Raw genomic sequence first — 20900 nt, forward strand, 5'->3', positions numbered from 1 at the left:
TTTTAATATTTACAGTTTATGCATTAGGCAAGAATCCATACTGATTACATAGAGTAATGTAAATTTCTCTTTTTAAACATTTTCCTAATCAAAGGAAAAATTAATTAATTATTACTTTGTTGATTATGTACAAAACGAGGTCAAAGGTTTATCTTGAACGATAACATTCTTACGGAAACATCTTTATAATGTGCGATCTTTGGTCGGGGTCCTATTCTTCTGGGAGGAGCTTGAGGTCCTCCCCCTGCACATGTTTACTATCCCCGCTAAGAGGAGGCGGTGGACGGCTGCGGGGGGCCCAGAAACACTGGAGTAGTGCTAGGAGACTTTGGTATTTGCTGCTGCTGCTGTCATCAACACTTGAGCAATAAACATTTTTATTTTGGGCCGAATTTAAGGTGTCCAAGCAGATAAAAGACAGTAAATGAAGTTTAAATGAAAATAACTTTGTCATTAGTGATGATAAACAGTCAGTGGTTTTGCTGTCAGCTAGCTGGCTAGCCTGGTTTGAGCTGCAGCTACAACAACAACGACTGAGCACTGATGTCTTTTACCTGCGGTGGTGAGTGTAAATCACTCGGGTTTTTTTTCTTCACATATTCACTTTAACCTTCAAACACTATTTATCCTGCTGTCACAACATGTCTGTCAAGTGAGGTATGTTTTCCTGTTGTTGGGAAATTGCTAAAGACTTTCTTCAACATCCTGCTTTGCTTAAACTTAGGTAAGTATTTCCTGCAAATTAGAATCAGATGAGGAAATACTTAAGAATTTAGTTTAGAAGTTTTTTCTGCAAATGAAGACTGATGAGAGTGACTAACACTGACATGAGTGTAGTGCTGTACAGCTGTCACTCATCGTTTATACTTCGGTAGATGTGTGCATTGAGCAAACTGTTGAATGACTCATGTAGAAACTCTGCCTGTAGGCTAGACGTGCTGGAAATGTTCTGGACTTTACATGTTTTAAAAAGATGATCTTCATATGAAAAATCATCTCATGTGTTGGTCTCTTTCAAAGTCAAAACCAGCTGCAAAGGGCACGTGTCGTTGTCTCTGTTCTGAAAGCCTCTTACATGATGTTTTATGTCTGAATAAAACTTTGACTGGATAAGGTGTCTATTTCTAAACACGTAAAGGTATTCTATATTTCTCCGTCTTTATGGTATCCTCAGATGCCCCTCCATGCTGTTTGTTTGGATGTTTGTACCTCCTCCTCACTCTTCATTCTCTCCACGCTGACCTTTACCCCATTTGAAGCAGCCACACTTGGTATTCATGTCAGCTGTCACAGACTGGCTGTTCACTGGACACTGGCTGGGAAATGTAGCTCACCAGGCCTGCTGGCATAGTAAACCGCATGAACAACATCTTGGATTGATTTGAAGAGTTGAGAAGATTGCACATTCAGCAGAACATTTCTTCAATTTAAAAGTGAAGAATTTGTTGCGACAGCTTTGTTGTATTCGACTTGTATTTGTGTGGAATGAAACCTCTTTACCTCTTTTTCTCTTGGTCACCAGTTTGTCAGATCTTATATCAAATTTCCCAGCATGCCCCTCTCTATAGAGTCTCTTTAGAGGTCATCTGACCTTTGATCAGTTGAACAGAAATATCTCCACTCTATAATAGTGCTTGACAGTGACGCCTAAACCTTTGAGCGTAGTGGCTGATATTTAAGGAGTTAAAGATATTTGATGTTTTTTAAACACTGAATATTAACATGAATAAATTGTTTTAATAGAGAAATATTGCATGCTTGAGTGATTCATTTTGACAAAAATAGGTTTAAAGGAGGTTCTCCACTGTCATGTTTTATAAAGTGCTTGATGTTGTCACTGAGATGTAACATGGGATGTGATTTTGTGCGTTTGCTTCTATCAACTGTCCATTTCTCTGACTTTTTGGTCTGCTATCTATCACGGTGGTGAAAGAGATGTGTAGTCTTCTCGTCTAGATGTGACTGTTAATACTTATGATAACATTAATGTTCACTTTCTTCCCGTTGCAGTCTCAGGAGGATGCCAGTGAATGCTCCCATTTGCACTTTTGGGGTTGACCCTGTGGATATTGTTCATTCTGTGGAGGATTAATCTCCAGACAGAAGCAATGCCCGTGAAAGGAGAAGAGCCTCCTCCTGCAGCCGAGGACGATGTTCCTGCTAAACAATCCCCTCATCCAGGCGCAAATTCCCTGGCAGCAGCACCTAAAAGCTCAAAACAGGAGGACAACAGTGTGCGGGCTGACGGTGCCTCTGTGAGTCTTCAAGTCAAAACAAAAGACTGTGAGACTGTGCAGACGACCTCCGAGGTAAACTCAGGAGACGCACAGAAAGCCTCCAAAGCCACCCGGCCGATGCTCGGCTCGGGGCCTGAGGCGAGGGACCGCCTCAAGTTCATTCTGGGAGCATCGGAGGACAACTCTTCAGACGATGAGCCTCTGGTCACAAAACCTCCAAGCGGCTCCTGTCAGCCATCTTCCTCTAAGCCCAGATCTTCATCCCAGCAGGCTTCAGTTGCAGCCCGACAGCCCAGCTCCTCAGGCATCAAGTAAGACCTTCTTTTATTTCAGTTAGTGCAAACAAACCGTCTTTTGTCAGCGTGTTTTATCGCTCCAGCACGTGAGCTGTTACTCTGACACGTGACATAAACATCGAGGCTTTTCAGCCAAAGCTCAGCCTCTAGTGTGAGTGACCCATGAACTGTCCACTTGTGTAAATGTTGTTGATGTGCTGTCATGCTCTCGTTCGCTGTGTGTTATCACCTGACTGCAACGAGCTGACCTGTGTTATTGTTGCATGCCAAACAGTCCGACTCTATTATTGGAACAAGAGTCTGAACCGAGTGACTTTGAAAAGTGGTGGTGTGACTCTCAGTCACAACACAGCAAACACAAAACAGCTTTAAATCTTGAACTACAGAGAGGAGAGAGGTTTTTTTTTAACACAGCGATGGTACATGATATGATCATGGGTCATTTAGTGCACACAGTTACATGTGATGCCTGACATGCTTTGTTGGACTGACTTATCCAAGTGCTCAAAGCTAGCAGGAAGCATGATGAAGAGGAGAAAGGTAAGAGATGTTTCCTCTCCTCATTCCCACTTTTACAAGCTTCGTCCTGCACTTCAGAGTTATAATATTCCAGGAAGTGTCGCTGCATCTTTGAAGGTTTTCATGGAATTCCTTGGAATTAGATCGTTTGTCAATGAAGTTTTTTTTTTTCTTTCTTACAACTTTGGCAACATATTTGGCCTGCACACGAGGTCGCTTTCTGTGATAAATGAAGTAGAAGGAACACTTTGTTCGGGTGCTGCCTTTGTTTATATTTGTAGCGAGCAGCCTGTGATCCGTCACGCTGGTTCTGTAGATTATTTTGCTGCACATGTGGGAGGGGAGATTTGAAGGGAGAGAGCCGGAGAGGAAGCGTTTTTTTTTTTTTTTTTGTAGAGAACTCTTTGTTTTGGTGTCAGATTTCAAAATGTCATTTCACTGCTGAGACACACAGGGCAGTGAAGTCGTCTGTATCATGCAGGATAACGGCTTGTTCCCATATCTCACAAGGTAAATGCCCCGCAAAAGCTTGATGTCCTTTGTTGTGTTATGATTCTTCTCTGCTGCAGTGTTTGTCGCGTGTGTTGTCACTCGCTGCAGAAAAGAAGCAAAATGGAATTTTTGTACAACTTTGGACGGTGGGAGAAAATATACTGTTGCAACTTCTGCAGGTATTTGTGAGAACGGGAAAGGATCGTCGCTCTTGTGGCTGTTCTTAGCTGGTTATGTAATCGAACAGAGCGCGCCTTGGCTCGTGAAAGTTTGAGGAAATAAAAACATGTGTGCTCTCGCAGCAGAGTAATTCGCTTCCATGTTTTAGGCACAAGCTGTCCTCCTCATAGCGCCTCAGTCAGGCTTATGAATAGATGCTCCTTGTTTGTGCAGTAAGGTATGTATCATGGTTATATTAAACCCAGCCCCGTCATGCCTGACAGGTTACATCCTTGGCAAACGATCAGAAAGTGGAGCATGCACGGAGCATGGCTGGTAAAGGTTATCAGAAGCGCTCTCAATAACAGAGTGCAATCTCTATTTCCTGAGCAAACAGTCCAATACAGGAGAGAAGTTCAAAGTTCACATCTGCTCAGACAGACTCAGTCGTATCTTAACATGGGGCTGAAACACTGCGAGGGCTTTTGTGTTGCAACAGTGACTTTGGAACGAACAAGGTTTGAGCCGGTTGATACATACATACATTTACATTTTCACAACATGGAAACCATCACTTCAGCTGTTGTCCTGTTGACCCAGCTTCATATGCGCTTCTGGGTTTGTTTCGTCGACGACAACCTTATCAGCAAAGTTCATTTAAAATCCTGTGCTCTCAGTAACATCACAGAAACATGATCCACTTCTGTGTGATAAAACTCGGCCCTGTGAGTGACCCCGGCATCCTGCTGCTTCAGCTGTTTATGTGATGAGACCAAAGTGAACGCACCACGCTGAAATGATTGTGAGTGTCAGGGAAGACGAGTCGACCTCATTGAACTTGATATGTGATCGATGACTGCTTTGTGGAAACATACTATAGTCACAGTAACACGGAGGCTCAAAGCTAACACTTAAAGAATGAGATGAAATAAATGCTGTGTGTTTGAAACTCTGTGAAATCTCAAAGTTATACAGAGTCATTTAAGCTCTTGTTTTTTTACAACGTAACGCCTGCTATCAGCGAAGCTGTCCCCTCTGATGCCTGCTAATATTATTAAATATGTTTGATTCATTCAGCGTTCGGAACACCTGTTTCCTCTTCTGTGCGTCGTGCTGACGATACAGTCGCCTCTTTTTTACCGTCTCTCTGAGTTTAGTCACCTAATAAAAGAAGGAAACCCAGAGTGGTAGCTCGCTTCTGCAGCTGCTGTTCTGTCTGAGATTGCACTTTACCATGAATGTTTGTCTGTGTGCACACCAGTGAGCACTGTTAAGATAAGAGCAGAAAATAAATGGGCTGGACCACAGTCTGTCTATGATGAGGAGAGACTGAACTTTGATTTTCACTGTAGGTGTTCTCTTGTTGTAGCTCACCCTCTAACTGTATGTTAGAGTTGGGACTGTAGAGCAGCACTGCGGCTGTTTGCCTGCTCACGGCTGACTGTTTTGGAGGGTGGTGTGCACCCTGCAGTTTCCCGGATTTTTAATTTATATTAAAGAGCACACCCAGGAAACTGCATTTGTTATGCTGCCGCGTTTGTTGTTTAAGCTAACTAACTTTTCACTGCAGGCCTAGCATGTCTGGTCTCCACTTGGTGAAGAAAGGACGGGAGCAGAGAAAGATGGATCTGCAGAGGGACTTCACTGTGGCCTCTCCTGCTGAGTTTGTCACCAGGTTTGGTGGCAACCGCGTCATTGAAAAGGTAAGAGTAAAAGTTCTTCTTTCGGACTCTTGTTCTTATTCTTAATGGACACGTGCAGCATTTGTTTAGTCTTGTCTCCACATGCTCTGTGTTTGTGTTTCAGGTGCTGATAGCCAACAACGGTATAGCTGCAGTCAAATGCATGCGTTCTATCCGTCGCTGGTCCTACGAAATGTTTCGCAACGAGAGGACCATCCGTTTTGTGGTGATGGTGACTCCTGAAGACTTGAAAGCTAATGCAGGTCACTGTGATCAGGATTCTTATCAGTTGTTTTTATCAGCCTGTAGTCGGCTCGACGTGGCTGTCTGGGCGAGAGTGAGAGATAGTTGGCAATTTGTTTAGAAAGTTGCCCGTTGATCATAATTAACAGCAACTTGCTCTTTTCTCGTTTAGAATATATAAAAATGGCGGACCACTATGTGCCAGTACCCGGTGGGCCAAACAATAACAACTACGCCAACGTAGAGCTGATAGTGGACATCGCTAAAAGAATCCCAGTGCAGGTGACCTCCAGTATTTATCTTCGCTGAGGTCTTTTTCTGCCCTCTGGTTGAAGCTTAACCTTGTGCTCTTTGACCTTGTTTTCCAGTGATCAACGATAACATGTCTGTGTTTATCATTCATTACAGGCCGTGTGGGCTGGTTGGGGTCACGCCTCAGAAAACCCCAAACTGCCCGAGCTACTAAACAAAGCAGGAATATCATTTTTAGGTAAAGTCCAGTTTAAAACTAAACAATATTGACATTATGATCTTTTCTTTATATGACCCTGTGTCACCTGTCTGTATTTGTCTCAGGGCCGTCCAGTAAGGCCATGTGGGCTCTCGGAGATAAGGTGGCTTCCTCTATTGTGGCTCAGAGTGCTGACATTCCCACACTACCGTGGAGCGGATCAGGTGAAGCGTCACGACCCTCACGATCTCCCAAGAAACACAACAGGACGGATTCACAAACATGATTGCAGCTAAACACTGTCTGTCATCAAAATAAACCTTTACATGAACCCCCCACCCTCCCCCGTAGCTCATCATTTTTATGAGGGCAGGACAACTTGGCGTGTTAGTGCTGGCATATCATTCGTGCACATTCTTGTATGGATAGGGTGCTAACTCATGGTGCCTTTAGCGGGTGCGTCCTATTTCTACTGAATCTGGCCCAAAGTGTGCTGTGAACTCTGTGATGGCATTATTTTAGTCTTCATATTTGTGCACCTTTTTAGTGTTTTGAAGTTGTGTTCTTGTGTGTCTTGTTGCTCCAGGTCTGAGAGTGGACTGGGTAGAGGAGGACCAAAAACAGGGACATGTTATCAGTGTTCCTCCAGAGGTCTACACCAGAGGCTGTGTGCAGGATGTAGATGACGGGTTGACAGTAAGAATATTTAGCAAAGTCCTTCAAATGATATTCACACATCTGCTCTTTGGACTTCCCTTCAAGCAGATATTTTTAGTTGAACATGATTTTTTTTTGTTCGCAGGGGGCTGAGAGGATTGGTTATCCGGTTGTTATCAAGGCTTCTGAGGGTGGAGGTGGAAAGGGAATCCGGAAAGTTGAAAGCTCTGAGGATTTTACAAGTTCCTTTAGACAGGTTATTATCTACATTTTACACTCAAAGAGCCTGATGCTCGCTTTTCCATCGAGTGATTTTGACTGTTTCAGTTTTTTTTTTTGTCTTTTCTGACTGCAGGTTCAGACGGAGGTACCTGGCTCACCTATCTTCATCATGCAGCTGGCTCAGCATGCGAGACACCTCGAGGTTCAGATATTGGCCGACGAGTACGGAAACGCCATCTCTCTGTTTGGACGAGACTGCTCCATCCAGAGGAGACACCAGAAGATCATCGAAGAAGCTCCCGCCACCATCGCTGCTACCTCAACATTTGAGCAAATGGAACGGGTCAGTTCATTTCACTGCATGTATTTATTTTTTCACCCTTAATACCACTGGTTCACTGTAAAGACTTTTCTCTCCTTTGTGGCTCAGTTTGCAGTGCGACTGGCCAAGATGGTGGGCTACGTGAGTGCGGGCACTGTGGAATATCTTTACTCTGAGGACGGGAGTTTCCATTTCCTGGAACTGAATCCTCGCCTGCAGGTGGAGCATCCCTGCACAGAGATGATCGGAGACGTTAACTTGCCAGCTGCCCAGCTTCAGGTACCTTCAGTCAGAGGACATATGGAGAAACAACTAGACCTCAGGAACAAGTGATGTTTATCTTACAAATAAAAGTGTAGCCAGAGTTTTAATCCATCCACTTTAATACTCTTTCATCTGTGACAGATTGCGATGGGCATCCCTCTGCACAGAATCAAAGACATCCGCTTGCTTTATGGAGAAACTCCATGGGGTGACACTTACATCAACTTTGAAAATCCAGACTGCGTACCGAATCCAAGAGGACACGTTATAGCTGCTCGGATCACCAGTGAGAACCCTGATGAGGTCAAGCTCACCTTCATCCACTCTAACGTTGCCCTTAAATTCTCTTCCATTCACACCACTGACGTGCTCTCCTCCCTCACAGGGGTTCAAGCCCAGCTCTGGCACTGTGCAGGAGCTGAACTTCCGCAGCAGTAAAAATGTCTGGGGTTATTTCAGCGTGGGGGCAACTGGTGGCCTGCACGAATTTGCAGATTCCCAATTTGGACACTGTTTCTCCTGGGGCGAGAACCGTGAAGAGGCTATTTCGTAAGCCGGAGTTTTTGTCCTGATTATGCTGAGATATCTGCCTCGAGGTGTAGACTAATCAAGCCTAGCCTAATCAGTGAACTGCATATCAATGAACTGCATATGATTTATGAAACAGATAGAGGAATACTCTAACCTGCTGATAATATAGACATTTTTGAAGACAATATGGTTTTGCAACAAATTTAATTTCTTAATAGCAAATTTAGTGAAAGAGTATAAAGATCCAAATGTCGTAGGATGCATGAGTGTAAAAGTTGTCATTTTTGTCACATGCTTTAGGAACATGGTGGTGGCAATGAAGGAGCTTTCCATCAGAGGTGACTTCAGGACCACAGTAGAATACCTGATTAAGCTGCTGGAGACAGAAAGCTTCAGAAACAATGACATCGACACCAGCTGGCTTGATCACCTTATAGCAGAGAAAGTGCAGGTAGGCTGTAGGTAAATGAACAGCCAGTGAATCAGTGTTTACTTCATAAATGTCTGGACATGATCAAAATGTTCTTCTTTAGGCGGAGAGACCAGATACCATGCTGGGTATTGTTTGTGGGGCTTTGCATGTTGCTGATGCCAGCTTCAGAAAAAGCATGTCTGACTACCTACATTCACTGGAAAGGTCAGTGGATAATGTCCCTCTTATGATTGGCCTTCTACGACTCTTACTCCACATGAATGTATTTGTAATGATTTTTTTGCTGCATCCGCAGAGGCCAAGTGCTGCCAGCAGCCAGTCTCCTCAACTCTGTCAGTGTGGAGCTAATATATGAGGGAGTCAAGTTCTGCCTCAAGGTATCTGCTTTGTTTCCATCATATTTACACGGTTATCGTTCTTTTTCTAAGATCAACAACATGTCATTTCTGCTGCATTCAGGTGGCTCGCCAATCTCCAACCACCTATGTCATCATCATGAATGGCTCCAACATAGAGATAGATGTCCACAGGTTGAGTGACGGAGGCCTTCTGCTGTCCTATGACGGCAGCAGCCACACCACCTACATGAAGGAGGAAGTAGACAGGTAAGTGCTCCTGTTGGTGTCGGTCTGGATTTGTCTTTTGGTTTGTTTTATTATGTTAATTTTCTTTATTTCATCCCCACAGCTACCGCATCACTGTTGGCAACAAAACGTGTGTTTTTGAGAAAGAGAAGGACCCCACGGTGCTGAGGTCGCCCTCTGCTGGCAAACTGCTGCAGTACATGGTGGAGGATGGCGGTCACATTTTTGGAGGAGAGATTTACGCAGAAATTGAGGTAAATTTAGATGCAGGTACAGCTGATTTCTTGATTTCTTAATGGCTTTTTTCCCCCCAACTGGCTGTTTGTTCTGTGTTTTCAGGTGATGAAGATGGTGATGACACTAACTGTACATCAGTCGGGATGTATCCACTTTGTTAAGAGACCAGGAGCAGTTCTGCAGCCGGGCTGTGTGGTGGCACGAATAGAGCTGGATGACCCCAGCAGCATACATCGGGTGAGTGGATGGAAATCACAACGTTCCTAAATGGGGTCCAACAATTTGTACCAATTTATAGCATTGATATGGTCTTCATGTTCTTGGCTAAAAAGTGTCAAATAAATACATTTGCACATGTGACCCTACAGTTATGAACAAATAACTGCACTCTGAGTTTGTTTATTTTGTTTTCTGGTTTAGTAGTTCCAGATGATAATCTGCTCCCCTTCTCTTCTCTTTTTACAGGTAGAGCTCAACACTGCCATATTGCCACCCCAGCAACCTCTGCCTATTGTTGGGGAAAAGCTTCACCAGGTGTTCCACAGCGTGCTTGAAAACTTGTTCAAAGTCATGGATGGTTACTGCCTCGAAGATCCCTACTTCATCACCAAGGTAAATTACACATTGTCATATCTTTCTGCCTCAACCGTCAGATTTTTGCTGATATGTTTGTGCTTCTGTCTGCAGCTGAAACAGTGGGTGGCTACTCTGATGAAGACCTTACGGGACCCCTCGCTGCCACTTTTAGAACTCCAGGAGATCATGACGAGTTTGGCCAGTCGCATTCCTCCGAGTGTGGAGAAAAATATCCGTAAAGTCATGGCTCAGTACGCCAGCAACATCACCTCTGTCCTCTGCCAGTTCCCCAGCCAAAGAGTGAGACATACACGCACTTCTCTAAGTCCTTTTTAATGCAAATAATCAATGTTGTCATAACAAGATGATGTTGATCTCCTTTACTCCAGATAGCAAATATCCTGGACAGCCATGCAGCAACCTTGCAGAGGAAGGCTGACCGAGAGGTGTTCTTCATGAACACGCAGAGTATCGTTCAGCTGGTTCAGAGGTTAGTCACATGCAGATTGTCCCGCAGAATTACACAACATACAGAAAGACGGTAGTGAGGCATTCATTAACACGTTTAAATATGTGCGGTCCAGGTATCGCAGTGGAATTCGTGGTTACATGAAGTCTGTGGTTCTTGATCTGCTGAAGCGATACCTGCAAGTAGAGATGCAGTTTCAGCAAGGTGACATTCTTTTATCTTACAAAAAATGAAGACTCAATAATTTATTTATTTATTTTTTGCTCAACTAACAAAGTTTTGCTCTTGTTTTCCCTAACAGCACATTATGACAAATGTGTAATCAACCTGAGAGAGCAGCACAAACCTGATATGAGTCCTGTGCTCGAGTACATCTTTTCTCATGCTCAGGTTTCCAAGAAGAACGTCCTCGTCACAATGCTCATCGTAAGACGTTTATTCCTTTCGAAAAAGTAGCATGCATAAATGAAGCAATCCTCCAACATGAATAGTTTAGTGACAGACTCTTTTTATTGTATGCTGTCTAGGACCAACTGTGTGGGCGGGATCCCACACTGGCAGATGAACTGATGGCCATTCTGAATGAGCTCACGCAGCTCAACAAAATGGAGAACTCAAAGGTGGCGTTAAGAGCCAGACAGGTAACACTCAAGACCTCCTGTATCTAAGTGACAAAATACTCTCTGTTTAATAGTACCCTTAATATGATGTATATTATAAATTCACCCTAGGTCTTGATTGCTTCCCACTTGCCATCATATGAGCTGAGGCACAACCAGGTGGAGTCCATCTTCCTGTCAGCCATCGACATGTACGGCCACCAGTTTTGTCCAGAAAACTTGAAGGTCAGCAATTACAGAAAGTCCTTGATCATCTCATCATTTTTTTTTTTAAGTTTAAATATTGAAAAAAAAAAATTCTTCTTTTGCACAGAAACTTATTCTCTCTGAAACCTCCATTTTTGATGTTTTACCCAATTTCTTCTATCACTCCAATCAAGTGGTTTGCATGGCTGCTTTGGAGGTATGTCATGTTCATTTGCTCTCTAGAGTTTCTACGTGGTGCATGCATACGTCTTTATGACTTTTGATTTCCTGTTGTACCTTAACCTTTAGGTGTATGTGCGCAGAGCTTACATCGCCTATGAGCTCAATAGCATCCAGCATCACCAGCTGCAGGATGGAACGTGTGCTGTGGACTTCCAGTTCATGCTGCCATCATCACATCCCAACAGGTCAAAAGAGCTGCACATGCGTTCTTTTATGTCACTCCAGTCTGACTTTTTAGAGGTGTTGATGGCAGAGTGGGCTACAACTGATAGAGAAAGATCTCATCAAACTAAGTTGCATATAGGCCCTCAGAAAATGATTAAATATTACTTTGATAAATAAGTTAGACTATATGAGTCCTGTGCATGTTTTTTAGACATGTATGTGTTTTACTTTAGACAATGGAGTGAAATAACTGATATTCCTCCAAAGGGATAATGATAAAGTTACCCTTTTTCTTCAACTCTACCCTGTCGTACAAGAGGTGAGCGGCTGCTGTACTTGCTTCTGGCTATCTTTGACCTGAGAATGTATTAAGCTAAAGGACATTATTATTTGATTTATGCACAGCCTCTTGATTTATCTAATCATTTCGATCAAAGTAGAGGTACATTCTGATCATCCACTGCTGATATTCATCTGTCAATCATCTTATTTCAGAGGGAGCAGCCCTACTCTCAACAGGTAGAGTAAAGCTCCTCCCAACCAGCCCAACCACCTCATCGTGTGTATGTCTCTCCTCGAAGCATGTCCAATGCACTGTGTTGCTTTTCTTCTTCTGTCCTGTGAAACAGAAACTTTTGCTTCAGGACTCCTCTACTATGTAAAAAAATTCTCCATTTGTTTTATATTCCTGCTTCTTTCTTCTTGAATTAGTGAATCTGAACTTTTTGAGAGGTACCTCTTTTTTTTTTTTTTTCTTTTTCATTCCGCCGTCCTCTTAAAAACTTCAAGCCTGCGATTCTTTGAATGAGGAATGAGGAGCCTGTACTCAACACTCAATGAGATCTGGTTATCAATGTTTTTTATGACAGTAATTCATTATCCCTCTAAATTCAGGATATGAAATGTACCCAACAACTGTATGCAATTGTAATTGGATATGATGCCGGTTATACTTGGATGCTTTATTTTGAATAGACTTGCTGTAATTGCTGTCTTTTGGAATATTTGTAGCTGTTGAGTTTGTTATTTTAAGTCAACCAGCTTATCAGTCTTGTTGTTATTGTCTCCATCTGTCTCATTTCAGGGTCCCGGTGCCAGTCAGTGGATCAGGCCAGTTTCAGATGAGGAGGCAGAGCAGTGAGCTCTACCTGGAGGGAGCTTTCTCGCCACCCTGCCAGCGTATGGGTGCCATGGTGGCTTTTCAGTGTTTCGATGACTTCAAAAGGTTGGCATCAGCTAAATATTTGTCTCCCTCTCCCTTCAATTCATCCATGGACAAAGCAGGTAGGATAATGATTTTCTTTCTCTCCTTCAGGAATGTTGACGAAGTTCTCTCCAGCTTTGCCGAACCACTTTTAGAGACGGCTCCGTTCTCCGAGTCCTGTTCAAGTCTCTACGAGGAGGAGAACTTCAAGGTGAGAGCTACGAGTGTGTGAGCGTCCCACGATTTATCAGTCATAAAAAGGCTGTTTCCATCAACAGTTTCCTTGTCACCCCCTTTAGAATGTAAGGGAGAACCCCATCCACATCATTAATGTGTCTATAAAAACAGCAGACACTGAAGATGACGATGCCTTGGTTACAGCCTTCACTGCCTTCGCCCAGTCAAAGGTCAGCTGCACACTTAAAACATGGCTGATTATTATGACTAGATGCGTTGTTTTTATTGTTACCATTTATTTTACAACGGTGTGCGTGTGTGTTTACAGAAAGCTGTCCTGTTCGAGTATGGAATCAGGAGAATCACATTTTTGATCGCACAGAAGGTAATTCAGAAGGTTCATCATTTTCATGAGGCTCACTGTAAATCAGTTCTACATTTACAAGTACTCAAAAACATCCTGAATGTCTCTCCTCATTTTCAAGTTTGACTTTTTTTTATCTACAGCAGATTGTGCTTATTATTAAGATGGAACTCGATCTTATTTTTAAATTGGCACCATTAAAAAGTAGTAATGGAGTTATTGTGGGCCTAATAAACATTCAAAGTATAAACGTAAAATAACGATAAATGTTCACAGTATTTATATATTTGTCTTAAATGATCGATGTAAGCTCCATTATGTCTACATACATGGACCATATACTCTTAACTCCTTTCATATAGTTGTTTGGTCTTAGGCTGCACATAATGGAGTTTTGGTGAAGTACAGTATTGAGGCGTTACAGCAGCAGGACATCAAACACACAATGTCAGTAACAAAACAATGTCATATGGAAGACGGAGTAGAAAAGCGTTAAAAATAATATTAAAAAAAAAATCTGCATCCAGGAATTGTAGCTGCTCTAAGAAGTTTAAGTGATGCTATTAGTGTTGCCATGGCAATCAACATATTTCTTCTTGCATGGTTCCTGATTATTATTTTGATTTATACAGAGAGAATTTCCCAAGTTCTTCACCTTTAGAGCAAGAGATGGGGTATGTTTTTTTTTTCTCCTTTTAACAGAATGAACTTTATTGTTTCTTGAGTTTACATTTGCTGATCCCAGCTGCTATCAGAGGACGATGTCAACTCCTCCATTCTGCATTCTTCCACAGTTCCAGGAGGATCGTATCTACCGCAATCTGGAGCCAGCTTTAGCGTTTCAGCTGGAGCTGAACCGCATGAGGAACTTTGGTCTGACAGCTGTCCCCTGTGCCAACCACAAGATGCACCTCTATCTTGGTGCCGCTCGTGTGCAGGAAGGGGCTGAAGTCACAGACTACCGCTTCTTCATACGAGCTATTATCCGCCACTCAGATCTCATCACTAAGGTAGGAAGAGCATCATAAACAGAGTCTTTCTTCCCAATGAATAAAGGCTTCTTTTGTTGATGATCTAATTTCTTGTTGAACAAAACCAGGAAGCCTCCTTTGAATACCTTCAGAATGAGGGAGAGCGTCTCCTGTTGGAGGCCATGGATGAGTTGGAGGTGGCCTTCAGTAACACGAGTGTCCGCACCGACTGCAACCACATCTTCCTCAACTTTGTTCCCACTGTCATCATGGACCCCTCTAAAGTTAGTGTTTGAACATTATTTATTTAGCCTTTATTAACATTTGACTTCAACCTTTATATCGTGTTTGTTGTCATTTTCCACTTAGATCGAGGAGTCGGTTCGCTCCATGGTGATGCGATACGGCAGCCGTCTCTGGAAGCTTCGAGTCCTGCAGGCTGAGCTGAAGATAAACATTCGTCTGACGCCAACCGGGAATGCCATTCCCATCCGCCTGTTTCTCACCAATGAGTCTGGATATTACTTGGACATCAGCTTGTACAAAGAGGTCACTGACCTGACCTCTGGACAGGTGAGGACAGCCCACGGAGCTTTTTGGGAACAGAAGTTGTATTTTTGGCAGAGGAATTATTCTGGGTAGTTGTTTTCAGGTTTCATCTTCACCTTTTAAAGGAATCTCTTATTCAATGCTTCCCATTTTTTTCAGATCATGTTCCAGTCATATGGAGACAAGCCGGGCCTTCTTCACGGCATGCTGATCAACACTCCATATGTGACCAAAGACCTGCTGCAGGCCAAGCGCTTTCAGGCTCAAACTCTAGGGACTACTTATGTCTATGACTTTCCTGAAATGTTCCGACAGGTACTGACTTTCTGAAAAAAAAATTTTTTTTCTCTTTTAAGGCGTCTTACTCAACTTGAAAACTTTTTATAGGCGCTGTTCAAGCGTTGGGGTCCAGGGGACAAATACCCAAAAGATGTGCTGATGTGCACTGAGCTGGTTCTGGACCCTGAAGGTCGACTCGTGCAGATGAACCGCCTGCCTGGAGACAATGATGTAGGACTCTGTTCAGAGTATTTTTGGTCATGCTTTGCAGTGTTGATATTATTGAAAACCTCTTGAGCCCTTCCTCACCAGGTGGGGATGGTTGCCTTCAGGATGAAGATGAAGACCCCTGAGTACCCAGAAGGCAGAGATATCATTGTCATCTGTAATGACATCACTCACATGATCGGCTCATTTGGCCCTCAAGAGGACGAGTTGTTCCTGAAGGCGTCTGAACTGGCTCGTGCTGAAGGAATACCCCGCGTTTACATTGCAGCCAACAGCGGAGCACGCATCGGACTCGCTGAAGAGATCAAACACATGTTCCAGGTGGCCTGGATTGACCCCAAAGACCCCTACAAGGTGACCTCTGCTGTGTGCTTCTGCTGCTATTTGTATTGTAACTTGAAGGATACATGCAGAAAGAGTAGTGCTATTATACAGTATGTGGGGTTTTAACTTCTCTTATCATACATGGATTCCTTTTCTGTGTAGGGTTTCAAGTACCTTTACCTGACACCACAGGACTACACACGCATCAGCTCCACCAACGCAGTTCACTGTCACCACGTAGAGGAAGGTGGAGAGTCCAGGTAAAAGAAATCCTCTTTTTTTTTTTTTTTTTTTATAACTCTCCTAGCTTTAATTTATCAGTTCTAACTTCATCACCTTTGCAGGTACATCATCACTGACATCATCGGGAAAGACGAAGGTCTTGGGGTAGAGAACCTGCGAGGTTCTGGCACTATAGCTGGAGAATCATCTCAAGCCTATGATGAGATAATAACAATTAGTATGGTGAGAAAAAAAAGACTTTTAAATGAGAAGGACCCGTGTCATTCTGGGACATTTTTCTAGACTCCCTTTTTTTTTCTTCCCGCCGTAGGTCACATGTCGAGCGATCGGTATTGGAGCGTATCTGGTGCGTCTGGGACAAAGAGTGATTCAGGTTGAAAACTCTCACATCATCCTGACAGGATCAGGCGCTCTTAATAAGGTTTGTAGCTTTAGTCGAAGTCACTAATGGTTATTTTTTATATGAACTAATATACGTGTACTGTATATTTTATAATAAAACATACAGTATGTCACAGCTGATTGGTCAGCATTTGATGTTGTTGTTTTTTTTTAAGACTGGCTTTACTATGGATTTCTTTATCCACGTCATATATTCTGTTAATCTTTCAGCGATAAGATCGTTTTGTACCAATAGAGATATTGAAATTAATCAAAAATCTGAGGAAATTTTATGAATAAGGCACTGTATAAAGCCTTAAAATCAGACTCCTCTGCTGGCCACAGTGTGCCTAATTAATACAAACCTGTCTGTCTTTCTGTCCAGGTTTTAGGCAGGGAGGTCTATACCTCAAACAACCAGCTGGGAGGGATCCAGATCATGCACAACAACGGTGTGACACACAGCACTGTGCCAGATGACTTTGAGGGTGTCTTCACCATCCTCCAGTGGCTCTCCTACATGCCGAAGGTCTGACTGAATATGTGGAAGCTCTCACGTTGGTTCTATGAAGTTACAGAACAACTTCTCAGAGTTTCTTCTTCTTCTTCCTCACAGAACAAACACTCCCCTGTGCCTGTTCTAGGAACTACAGACCCCGTAGACAGGGAGATAGAGTTTACTCCTACAAAAGCACCCTATGACCCTCGCTGGATGCTGGCCGGAAGACCTCACCCGAGTGAGTGTCAGGACTTGAGCTCTGAAAGTGCTGTAGGTCAATATTCAGCCTCGTTTATCTCCCTTGTTGTCTTGTGTTTGTGTCATCAGCTGTGAGAGGAGCCTGGCAGAGCGGATTTTTTGACCACGGCTCCTTTATGGAGATCATGGGATCATGGGCTCAGACTGTGGTAGTGGGCAGAGCACGGTAATTAGTTAGCACTCTACCTACACACTTGCAGTATAAACTTACACCAACCTTAGACAGAAATTATTAAAGCTCTGACCAAAAACAGGTTAGGAGGAATTCCCCTCGGTGTCATCGCTGTTGAAACGCGTACAGTCGAGCTAACAGTCCCAGCAGATCCTGCAAACCTGGACTCAGAATCTAAGGTGAGTGAATCATACCACATGGCAATGATTCAAGCTTACATAAAATAACAGTATTTCACTTGTTCTCATGTACTTGTGTGTTTATGTCAGGTAATACAACAGGCTGGCCAGGTGTGGTTTCCAGACTCAGCGTTTAAAACAGCTCAGGCAATCTGTGACTTCAACCGTGAACGTCTCCCTCTCATGGTGTTTGCCAACTGGAGGGGCTTTTCTGGTGGAATGAAAGGTAAACATGAGTACCAGATAGCATTTGTTGAAATAGTTTCTGGTCTTCATTGAAAGAGGGTATTTATCCCCTTTTCTTTCAGATATGTATGACCAGATATTGAAGTTTGGCGCCTACATTGTGGACGCGCTGCGTTGTTTCCGTCAGCCGGTGCTGGTGTACATCCCTCCTCATGCTGAACTGAGAGGAGGATCGTGGGTAGTGATCGACCCCACTATCAACCCATTATGTATGGAGCTTTATGCAGACAGGGAGAGCAGGTACAAGCAGCTTGTAAAATTCTAACCTAAGCAACAGCTGTGTTTTTTTTTCTTCTGTTTCCTCACTGTTGCTGTTGTGTTTTCTCCATCCAGAGGAGGCGTGCTGGAGGCTGAGGGCACAGTGGAGATCAAATTCCGGAGGAAGGACCTGCTAAAGACCATGAGAAGACTAGATTCAGTCTATTCTAGTCTGGCTGAGCAGCTCGGTAAAGGCTCTTTATTTGCCGACTCAAATAGAGACCTGCATTCCTTTTTTTTCTGTAATCTCAAACTTGGGGGAATTTTTAAAACGTGTGCATGTGTCTTTTCCTCATGACAAGCTTCCCCTCAGCTGACTGACAAACAGAGCAAAGAGTTGGAGTCAAAACTCAAAGCGAGGGAGGAGTTCCTGTTGCCCATCTACCACCAGGTGGCAGTGCAGTTTGTAGACCTCCATGACACCCCAGGCAGGATGCAGGAGAAGGGTGTCATTTCAGTAAGTGAGATTGACATCACAAGTCCTGGTGTGTATAAAACACGCTGCTGTATAGACTGAGTGTAAACTTGTCGTAACTCATTCTTTTGTGCCCTGTAATACTCTGCAGGATATTTTGGATTGGAAGAACGTGCGAAGCTTCTTCTACTGGCGTCTGCGTCGCCTCCTGTTGGAGCAGGTGGTGAAGTGTGAGATTCTGCAGGCCAACAAGGACCTCAGTGACGGACACATGCAGTCCATGCTGCGACGCTGGTTTGTTGAAACAGAAGGGACAGTCCAGGTGAGCAACAGCGTCTGAGACTACTGTGTCAGTGTCTGCACTAAGTATAATGCAAACATTTGGTCATAAGCCTTATTGAAAAGTAGAACACTCTAAGAGTCAAGTGTTAGTTTTTGTGACGGGTAAATCCAGTGCTTTCTTTTATTTGTTTATTTATTTTGAGCGCATACCTTTTAAGACAAGAAGGGATTTAAAGGTGCTTCTGTCTGCACTTACAGGCCTACCTCTGGGATAACAGCAAAGTGGTCGTCGAGTGGCTTGAGAAGCATTTGTCCGAGGAGGACGGAACGCGATCAGCCATCCGAGAGAACATCAAATACCTGAAAAGAGAAAACGCATTAAAACACATCCGCAGGTAGGCAGACATAACCACATGATTTATTCAGATTTAATGTGGGTCATTCGTATTAATCCCTCAAATCAAGGTATCACAACTCTTAAGAATTGTCACTGTGAAATACCATGGAACATTAAAAAAGCAATTTGTTGTTGATAGTTTCCTGTTGGTGGAATGCTACTGTGATAAGCAGGAGGACGAGCGGCTGAAATTAGTATTTTGTTCACATGCAGAACACGTAGCTCAGACTACAACAATGCAATGTCTACATTTCATCAACTGAAGTTACCCATGTACGCACATTAAGTAGTTCTGTTTTCCTCTTGTGTTGTAGCCTGGTGCAGGCCAACCCTGACGTAGCCATGGACTGCATCATCCACATGAGCCAGAACATCACTCCCTCCCAGAGGGCTAAGCTCTCACATCTGCTTGCAACAATGGACAGCGGCAGCACCACTTAAGCTGAGGGCCTTTATCAGGTTATAGTATTATAACAAAAGATGGGTTATAGATGATTGTACTATAAAGAGAATAAAATATAAAACTAAAAGAAATATATGATTTTTAGGATTATAGTTCGGGCAATTCTTTGTAATACGTGCACAAAATGACTGAAACACTAGAGTTCTCTGTTCATAACTTTTAGGTGGCATCTCTGCAGGGATGACCGAAACCGTCCACTTCTGACTGACAAGCAGAGAATGTGTCTTTAACATTTGTGAGGTAAACAGTCATTTCAGCTGCTCATTTCAGGTTCACAAACTGTGACTGTGACACATTTCAATGGCACTCTTGTAAATAATCCTGTATCAGTATTAATTGTGCCATTATAGTCTCTATCCAGCCTACTGAGTCCTGAGATATACTAAGTGTATTGAAGTGACGTGTCATATTTAGGCGTGGGTTGTCATGCTCAGTTATTATTTTTCAACGGAGAGTTTGGTTTCACATTTGCTCCGATAACTGATCATTTTTCAAATAACAATAACACAAATAGTAATTCTGGAGACAGAAAATGTTAAAAAGTTTTAAAAATTCTTTTGTTGAAAAAATTTTCCGAGAATTATTATTGATGTGCAGCAATGCAAAAAGAAAAGCAGATCTAGCTTCTGCTCATACGCAGTATAAATTGTATCTTGTCATTTCACTGTTGACATTGAACTAACTTGTCATTTTCGGTGAGTTTATTTTTTACATGTTGCAGTTTTGTTTGCTCCGACGACGTTACGAATGATAGGAGAGATTGTGATACCGTGTGTCAAACTTTTTTTTTTTTTTTTTTTTCGTTTTAACTCAATATAATAACATAAGGCAGTCATTCTTAACTCTCAGGTTTTGCGTAAAGACAATGTCATTAAAGTGGACCTCTAAGGAATGGCTAAGTTAGCCTCACCCGTGATCAAAGTATCAGCCATGAAATGTCATTTGAATGTATACAACTGTTTCCTGTGTCTTGTATTCTGACAGTACTAAGGGCTGTCTGTTAATAAATGTCATTGAGATATTTTTGGCAAAAGAAACTTTTTATTTACCCATGTCATTTATTATGATTAATGAGCATAATATACATCTGACTTGGAGACTCGTTAATCACAGTGTAAAAAGAATCATGTGTAAAATCTGGATCACTCAACAGGATGGAGTTTTGGGCTGAAGTGGGTCAATCCAGACAAAAAGCTTTTCTGTGGCATTAGCAATTTGAAACATTCAAATATATACAGCAAAAGATTGATAGAGTCATCACCTTCTCCAGCTGCCTTTTATAAATATAAATAAAACATCACAGCAACAACGTCTAGCACAATACAACGGACAAGAAACAAGAGGTTACAGAATGAACAGGCTTAAAAATGTGTTGTGTGGACTGTAGAAAAAACTGATGGACGCTAACTTACACGTACATCTC

General features: G+C 42.8%; 1 protein-coding gene across 5 annotated transcripts; it reads left to right on the plus strand.

Moving 5' to 3' along the window:
* The first annotated feature begins 172 nt into the window (after positions 1-172).
* acacb (acetyl-CoA carboxylase beta) lies at positions 173-20498 on the plus strand. Of its 5 annotated transcripts, XM_079346260.1 has the most exons (54): positions 174-562; positions 2011-2548; positions 5274-5406; positions 5510-5648; positions 5801-5910; positions 6037-6118; positions 6205-6303; positions 6666-6775; positions 6882-6992; positions 7092-7301; positions 7389-7559; positions 7686-7847; positions 7930-8093; positions 8376-8526; positions 8609-8712; positions 8804-8885; positions 8968-9113; positions 9196-9346; positions 9432-9566; positions 9795-9941; positions 10017-10205; positions 10295-10395; positions 10490-10578; positions 10676-10800; positions 10902-11015; positions 11106-11219; positions 11308-11397; positions 11490-11608; positions 12084-12107; positions 12673-12813; positions 12904-13003; positions 13092-13199; positions 13298-13354; positions 13966-14007; positions 14128-14343; positions 14433-14588; positions 14674-14877; positions 15013-15168; positions 15241-15363; positions 15445-15714; positions 15847-15944; positions 16029-16149; positions 16238-16348; positions 16694-16837; positions 16925-17045; positions 17135-17231; positions 17320-17416; positions 17507-17642; positions 17725-17902; positions 17996-18108; positions 18223-18377; positions 18487-18657; positions 18876-19012; positions 19329-20498. In XM_079346260.1, exons 2-54 carry the CDS (start codon positions 2031-2033, stop codon positions 19453-19455), a joined length of 7269 nt encoding a protein of 2422 aa, XP_079202386.1. In that variant the 5' UTR covers positions 174-562; positions 2011-2030; the 3' UTR covers positions 19456-20498. The 5 variants fall into 5 exon arrangements, with proteins under 5 accessions (XP_079202384.1, XP_079202385.1, XP_079202386.1 ...); XM_079346258.1 differs by having other exon boundaries at positions 173-562; positions 9795-10205; XM_079346259.1 differs by lacking the exon at positions 12084-12107 and having other exon boundaries at positions 173-562; positions 9795-10205.
* The last annotated feature ends 402 nt before the right edge of the window (positions 20499-20900 follow it).

Source organism: Symphodus melops (genome assembly GCF_947650265.1).
Source record: "Symphodus melops genome assembly, chromosome: 1".
In the NCBI taxonomy this organism is placed as follows: Eukaryota; Metazoa; Chordata; class Actinopteri; order Labriformes; family Labridae; genus Symphodus; species Symphodus melops.

Bases quoted from the DNA above. Each gene is read 5' to 3' on its own strand.
- acacb (XM_079346258.1), top strand. From the start codon at position 2,031: ATGCTCCCATTTGCACTTTTGGGGTTGACCCTGTGGATATTGTTCATT. The intron at 2,549-5,273 runs GTAAGACCTTCT...TTTTCACTGCAG, and splicing joins CCCAGCTCCTCAGGCATCAA to GCCTAGCATGTCTGGTCTCC. The intron at 17,643-17,724 runs GTAAACATGAGT...CTTTTCTTTCAG, and splicing joins CTTTTCTGGTGGAATGAAAG to ATATGTATGACCAGATATTG.